Raw genomic sequence first — 6,949 nt, 5'->3', positions numbered from 1 at the left:
GTTTTCCTTTTTTTAAAGAAAAAAAAAAAAGGCAAGCGAATGAAGGAGAGTGGAGAGAGCATGCGACGGGGTCGTCCTGCACCGAGGAGACAAGCACAGCCCCGGCGCCTCCCCTCCGCTGTCCCGCACGCGCCCGGCACGCAGCAGGCGCTACGGAACGTGGAAGAGCAAGCCCAAATGTCAGCTTCCCTAGGACTCGCCAAGCCTCCGCCTTCATATGGAAGGCACCAAGTGGGGAGCCAAACCTGAGCCCACCCAAAGGCAATCTGCCACCCCTCTGCCCGGGGAAGGTGAGCGCCCGCTCATCACCCCACAGCAAAGGAGCTGCCTTGGGAAGAAACCTTACAGATCCTCCCAGTCCTGCCGTCAGGGCAGCCCTTCTTGGTGAAACCCTCAATTCCTCCTGTGTCAGTCACCATGTGACTCCACCTCAGTGGAGACGGGAAGGCCCTAGTCAAAGCTTTCCCCCAATAGCCTTGACCGTGGAACTTAAGACTCCCGTGGGCCTTCGCATGACCCGTGAGCTCGGTGTATTTGAAGACTGATCGTTCATTCATTCACTACACACGAACTGGATGGTCCCTCGCAAGGCAGGCTCTGATGCCCACCTCTCGGCTCCTCTTATTCAGATTAGAAATGCCAGCTTCTGCTGGCTTTCATCTGAGGCCACATCTTCAGCCCTCTCCTCCTCTGGACGCACCCTGCCCTTGTCCTTAGTTTAGAAACAGCTCTTGCCCTCCAAAGCTGAGGGATCCACCTACTCGGGAAAGTGACCCACAGAGCCTGAAGCTCCTCTCCCCTGACCACACCCACGGACAGGCTGGGCTGGAGCCTCCAGGATTCCTTGGTCCTGAGAAACCAGGTTCTCACACGCTGCTGTCAGCCCTCAGGGAAGCGGCCTATTTGTCTTTCCTCCAGTGGGGCCCTATATGGTGTGTGATCAGTCAGAGCCTGGTCTTCTAGGAAGTGACTCACTCCCAGGTTGGTCCGAGCCCTGAGGGGTCTTTGGGGCTGGACTGTAGGAGGTGGATCCCAGGAGTCCTCGAGCTTCCCCAAGCTTTACACTAAGACCCCACAGCTCACCCAAAGTGAAGTGGTCACCACCCCTGGTGCTCAGGAATCATGCTGCCTTCAATCCCTGACTCCCTGGCAGAACATGAGTCCCTTCACCACCACCCCTCCCTGAGGAAGAAATGTTATCCCTTATAAGCAAGGGGTTACTGCCCTCTAAACATGAAGAAATAGACAGAAATAGAGGGGAAGGGGAGACAAAGGGCAGTTCCCAGGACGGATCTCAGCAGGTGCAGTTGTTGAAACCCCAATAATAAATGCATATGGGCTTAGAATGGTGCTTAACGTTTGTTGATTATGGTGAATAATAATAAATCAGTCAACAAAGGAATAAAGGAGGAAGCGAGAGCACTAACATGCAAGTACTTACTATTATGCCAGGTGCTGTTCTGAGTATTTTACAAATACCATTGATGTTAACCCTTACGACCACCCTGTGAGGTAAGGGGGTGTTATCCCCATTTTGCATATGAGGAAACTGAGGCTCAGAGGGGTGAATAACTTCCTCAAGATAGCACAGCTAATAAAAAGAAGGAACCAAGATTTCAGTCTAGATCAGCCTCTCAAAAGCTCATGACCTTAACCACGATCCCAACTGCCAGAAAAGGATGTCCTGGAAGGGCTGGCCCTAAACCAAAATAAGGCCCCACCTTCTTGGGAGCTCAACAGCTAAACATTCAGGGGCCGGAACGACGCGGCCTGGCAGGGCCTCTGAAGGTGTGGGATTCCCCACCTCAGGACAGGCGGGAGCACAGGGTGCTGCCCGGGTGAGCAGAGGTTTGGGGAAACCCAGTGGCCAATATGTCATTGACCTTGGAGCCCCAGAGGCAGGCCCTGGGTGCAACCGGCAGGCCCCAACAGCTGGGGAGTCCCAGACACTCTCGCCAGCTGATGCCACAGCCCTGGGCAGCTGCCCTACCTCTCTCTCCCTCTCAACAACCCTTTCCTCCACCTCCTGGCCTTCATTTGGGGACACATCCCCCTCTTTACCTCCGTGTAGGGCTGCTGTCCTCCCCCTCCTGACTGCCAACTCCATCCTTTGGGGATGGGAATCTTCTTTGTCTCCTAAATAATTTAAAAGACATTCTGTCTGTTGCTCACTGGAGAGCTTGTTCTGACATCTCCCTGGGAGGTTTCTTCCTGAAATCTAACTTCCATCTATTCTACAGCGACTGAGAGCAGGGGTTTAAGTGCAGTAGTTAAATGTTATGTTTAGCAGAACTTAGTTTCCCAAGTTGAATCACATGTAGAAGTCCATTACACAGCAGATCAGGGCTCAGCTGCTCCAGTTAAGCAGGGAGAGGGTGTGAAGGCTGTCCCAAAAGCATTTTGCGGAATCTTGGAGCTCAGGAAGCGTAATTTGCAAATCTTAGGGGCAGGAGTGGAGAAGGGGAGAACCAGGGGTAGGCCAGGCCGAGACCTCAGGCCCGTCTTCAGCCTCTGAGTGGGGCAGGCCACAAGCTCCCCTTCTGCTTAATGAGGGGTCACTGAGGTCCCTTCCAGCCCTGATGGTCTCATGGGAGGAGGAACCCAGGGCAGAGCTTGGATGTGGAAGGGCTGCTCAGGGCCCAGGTAGGGAAATGATTAACCACTGGCTGCTCGGTCCACCCCTCACCCCCTGCACACAGGCCAACTCAGGGAGGAAAGGACGAGACTGCTGACCAGGGCGCCCAGCCAGCCAGCTCACCGCTGCCCCCATCCCAGGGCTGGAGCATCCGAATTTCTACTTATTGCCAAGGATGGGCTAGGCTGGCCCTCAGCTGCCCACCCCTCGCTGGAGCCACACTCATCAAACCTTCAGCACAGTCCTCCCCAGCTGGGAGGCTCGGTTGACAGTGACTCACAGCCCTTGCCCGCCTGCCCGCTGAGGCTTGTTGTTCACTCAGGGAGCGGAGCGGGAGCGGTCCTCTGTTCCAGGTGCCTCATCAGGGTGACTGTTGGCAGCAGCTGCGTCTGCCCACGGGGCTCTCTGAGGGCTGGGGCCGAGCAGGGAGGGCAGGCCAGGGGCTCCTGTGGCACGACTGGTTTCCCAGGGGTTCCCTGGCACTGACACTGGACATCCCATGAGAACTTAGCCCCACCCGTGCAGCCACATGAGTCCATGTCCATCTGAGCAGGGAACAAGCTAAGACCAGAACTCGCTCTCATTTTAAGAGTTCCAGTGCCCTGGCTGCTCCCCCTGCAAAACACACACCCCTTATTCATATCCAAACATGTTCTCAGACACAAAATCACATATATCCCACCAGACTGTGAGCTTCTGAGGAATTAGTGTCTGGTTTGTATTTTTAACCCAATGCACAGTACCAAGGTTTTCCATAAACATTTCAACTTAACATATTTGGACTTCCAAACATGGCAACAGAAGAACCTACTGCCCACACAGACTGCTCATCACTACACAGGCCATAAACATGCTCACCCACACGTATATAAGCAGACGTTCACAGGCACAGATATGCCCACACCTAGAAGCAGAGACACTCCCACTTGACCCCCCCATGCACACTAACCCACATACAGAGTCCACGGCCTTGACTGTCCAGCCCCACCCTCAGCTCAGACTTCCCTGGGTGTGGCCAACCTCTATAGCAGCCTGGGTTCCTTTTCCAGAGCACTGAGTTCCCTCCATTCTTGGGCTTACCTTTTCCCCTCGCTAGACTCCATGGGCCCCTCTGCACTGGGGTTACCAGGCAACTGTGCTTCAGAGCCCTGTGAAGTCTTGAGGGTCTGGGGAGGTGGCCCCCCAGCACTGGGGGATGAGCTGCTATGGGGAGGCTGAGTCTGAGACAATGAAGTATCTCTGGAGCCCTTCGGGGAGGGCAGGAGGAGGAGTCCCTAGGCTCTGGAAAATGAGTGAAAGATGCCTTAATGGGGAAGGCCTGTGGTACCAAACGGCTGGAGGCTGCTGATCTGCACCTGCAGAGAAAGCCCTGACCTCAAAAAGCCCTCAGAACCCAAATGCTCACCTGAGAGGAACCAGGAGGCCAATTTGCACCTACCTAGAGACTAAGGGATCAAAGGAGTAGGGCTCCAGCTCTGGGCTACTGCCTGAGCTTCGGTTTCACTAGGGACAAAGTATGTATGTATGTATGTATGTATGTGTGTGCGCGCGTGTGTGTATGTGCGGCTACTGCCTGAGCTTCGGTTTCACTAGGGACAAAGTATGTATGTATGTATGTATGTATGTATGTGTGTGCGCGCGTGTGTGTATGTGCGTGTGTGTGTGTGTGTGTGTGTGTTGAGGAGGGGGAGGTGCCTAGTGGGGGAAGAGGAGGTAAAGATGCTCAGGCAAGCACTTCTGCGGAGAGGTGTAGGGTAGCTCCAAGAGGAGTCACCAATCACGATGAGGGGTGCTGCCTCCTGGACACCCCGCACCCCAGGCTTCTCTGACCCTGACAGGATGTTTAGCAGGCAGGGAGAAGATACCCAATTCCCACCTTTTGAGAGACCAGTTCACAAAGATTGCAGCACACAGGGGATCAGCAAATATCATGAGGTCCCCAGCCCAGATGCCACCCCAAAACGCCCTAATCAGAAATTGAGCTTCCTTTGGGGTGGGGGTGGGGGGATGTCTGTTTCCCTCTGGTCCTATTCACTAGTCCCTGTTCTGCTGACTCTCCAAGGTGGTGCCACCCCAACTGCCCCTACCAAGAGGGGCTGAGGAACACTTCCCAGGGGCCCCCTCTAAAATTCTCTACCAGAGACACCGGGACAGTGAGGGCAGCTTCTCTCAGGAATGAGACTTGGAAGTAACTCCTGAACACTTCTCCAGTCCCCCAAAACGTTCCCTCCCCCCCATAGAGGGGGGTCACGCCCCGGGGGGCTGTCCAGGCTGGGGACCAACCTTCCCCAAACACCCCGTGCGGAGCCTCAGGTTCCAAGGGGGAAGACAGGAAGCTGCCGGGAAGCGAGAGCACCTGCCCTGTCACCTGAAGGGTCCCGAGTTTGGTCCCAGTTCCGTCCCCCCTGGAGAGCAGCAAGACCGGGGTCCAGCCGCAGTGCCAGGGTCCCAGGGCGAGGAGGCGGCCGGGGACAGGAGCCCCGAGGCGCGCCGCTCACCTGGACAGCGCCGACCAGTGCTTCCTGCTGCCAGCCATGCCGCCCGCCTGCTGCCGGAGCCCCGCGCCGCCGCCGCGCTTTCTATCCGGGACCAGCTTCAGGTGGGCCGAGAGAGGGTCAGGCACTGAGCATGGGGAATCTTATCTTCCCTGGTAGGTCAGAACTGCGAGTCAGTGGCAGCAGTTTCTGTCCTGAGAGGAATGAGATGCAGCCCCAAGCACCTGCATAAGAGGGAAGGGAGCCAGAACTGCCAGCATTCTCCTGGGCCTTGCCGCCCAGCTTGAGCCTCCTCTCGGTGCTATCCAGGGACAGTGGTCTCTACAGTGCCCTCCAGCTCTAAGATCTTATAGTGAAGGGCAAGCCAGCTGCTGAGCAGAGGCCTGGAAACGCACGTAGGCAGCCTGTTAAGTTATCTGCTTCCCAAAGCCCCCCTCCTCCAGGGAGCCTTCCTTGTTGGCATAAGAAGTGACAAGTGAGGTTCAGCGAATGACTGCTGCACTGGAAGGCTGGAGGCATGGCTTTGAGCTCTGATTCTGCCATTTATGAGCTATGTGACTTGGGGCCAATAGCTTCAGTTTTCTCATCTGTGAAGTGGGAATAATGATACTTTGCTCTGCTTCTTTCCAGGTTGTGGGATTCAAATAAATTCTCTGATGGTGACACTGGAGTGAGCAGCTTGAATGTTGACAATGTCCAGAGAGTTCTGAGCAGAGGCCAAGGCAGGACCCTGAGCCATTTGCTCTTTCCAGGGAAAGAGAAAGAGGGGATGGCATTCAATACGCTATGTCCCTGCATACTCTGATCCGGGGTCTGACACTGTCTCCTTGGGGACCTAGTGAATGTTCTTCCCATGGCTGGTCAGTAGTGGCAGTTCAACATAGGAAGAAAAATACTCCTACTCATTTGAAGGCTGGCCCTGCCAGGGACACCTCATGAAGCCAGGTATCTAAAATCCCTAAATCCAGGGCTGGCCCCATGGCTCACTTGGGAGAGTGCGGCGCTGGGAGCGCTGAGGCCGCAGGTTCGGATCCTATATAGGGATGGCCGGTGCGCTCACTGGATGAGCACGGTGCAGACCACACCGTGCCGAGGGTTGCGATCCCCTTACCGATAGGAAAAAAAAAAAAGCATCCCCAAATCCAACACCCTCTATGGATATAAAAACCCAAATACATGGAAGGAAAGTTGGTATGCAGACAACTGTAAAGGTAACAAAAAGTAAATTACATCCTAGGGACCAAATAGTTCCTTGAGAGCAGGCATTATATTTACTAGACATTTCTATGTGCCTGGCACTGTGCTTGGTGCTAAATCGGTATGTTAGTTTCCTAAGTCTGCTGTAACAAAGTGCCACAAACTGGGTGGCTTGAAACAACAGAAATTTTTTTTCTAACAGTTCTGAAGATTAGAAGTCTGAAGTCAAGGTGTCGGCAGAGCCACGCTCCCTCTAAAGTCCTCTCCCTAGAGGGGAGAATCCTTTCTTCTTTCTAGCTTCTGGTAGTTGCTGGCCATTCTTGGAGTTCCTTGGCTTGAGGTGCATTATTCCAATTCTTGCCTCCATTATCACATGGCATTCTGCCTGTGTCTCTGTGTCTGTGTCCAAGTCTCCCTCCTCCTGTAAGGACATTAGACTAGGGCCCACCCTGATCCAGTATGTCCTCATTTTAACTTGATTACACCTGCGAAGACCCTATGCATACTTCCAAATAAGGTCACGTTCATTGGTACCAGTGCCTAGGGCCCACCCTGATCCAGTATGTCCTCATTTTAACTTGATTACACCTGCGAAGACCCTACGCATACTTCCAAATAAGGT

At 54.3% G+C, this 6,949-nt stretch overlaps 1 protein-coding gene across 3 annotated transcripts in view; it reads right to left on the bottom strand.

Moving 5' to 3' along the window:
• Positions 1-5,197, bottom strand: part of LAD1 (ladinin 1) — a 15,422-nt gene extending 10,225 nt beyond the window's left edge. For all 3 annotated transcript variants that reach the window (XM_008573262.1, XM_008573263.1, XM_008573264.1), the window contains exon 1: positions 5,134-5,197. In XM_008573262.1, the coding sequence (XP_008571484.1) occupies positions 5,134-5,171 (38 nt within the window). In that variant the 5' untranslated portion in view covers positions 5,172-5,197. The remainder of the gene's footprint in view (positions 1-5,133) is intronic.
• Positions 5,198-6,949: the final 1,752 nt, after the last annotated feature.

The sequence above is a fragment of the Galeopterus variegatus genome, unplaced genomic scaffold, assembly GCF_000696425.1.
Source record: "Galeopterus variegatus unplaced genomic scaffold, G_variegatus-3.0.2 Scaffold895, whole genome shotgun sequence".
NCBI lineage: Eukaryota > Metazoa > Chordata > Mammalia > Dermoptera > Cynocephalidae > Galeopterus > Galeopterus variegatus.
The sequence above is the reverse complement of the archived record's forward strand: the minus strand, read 5'-3'. Positions and strand labels throughout refer to the sequence as shown.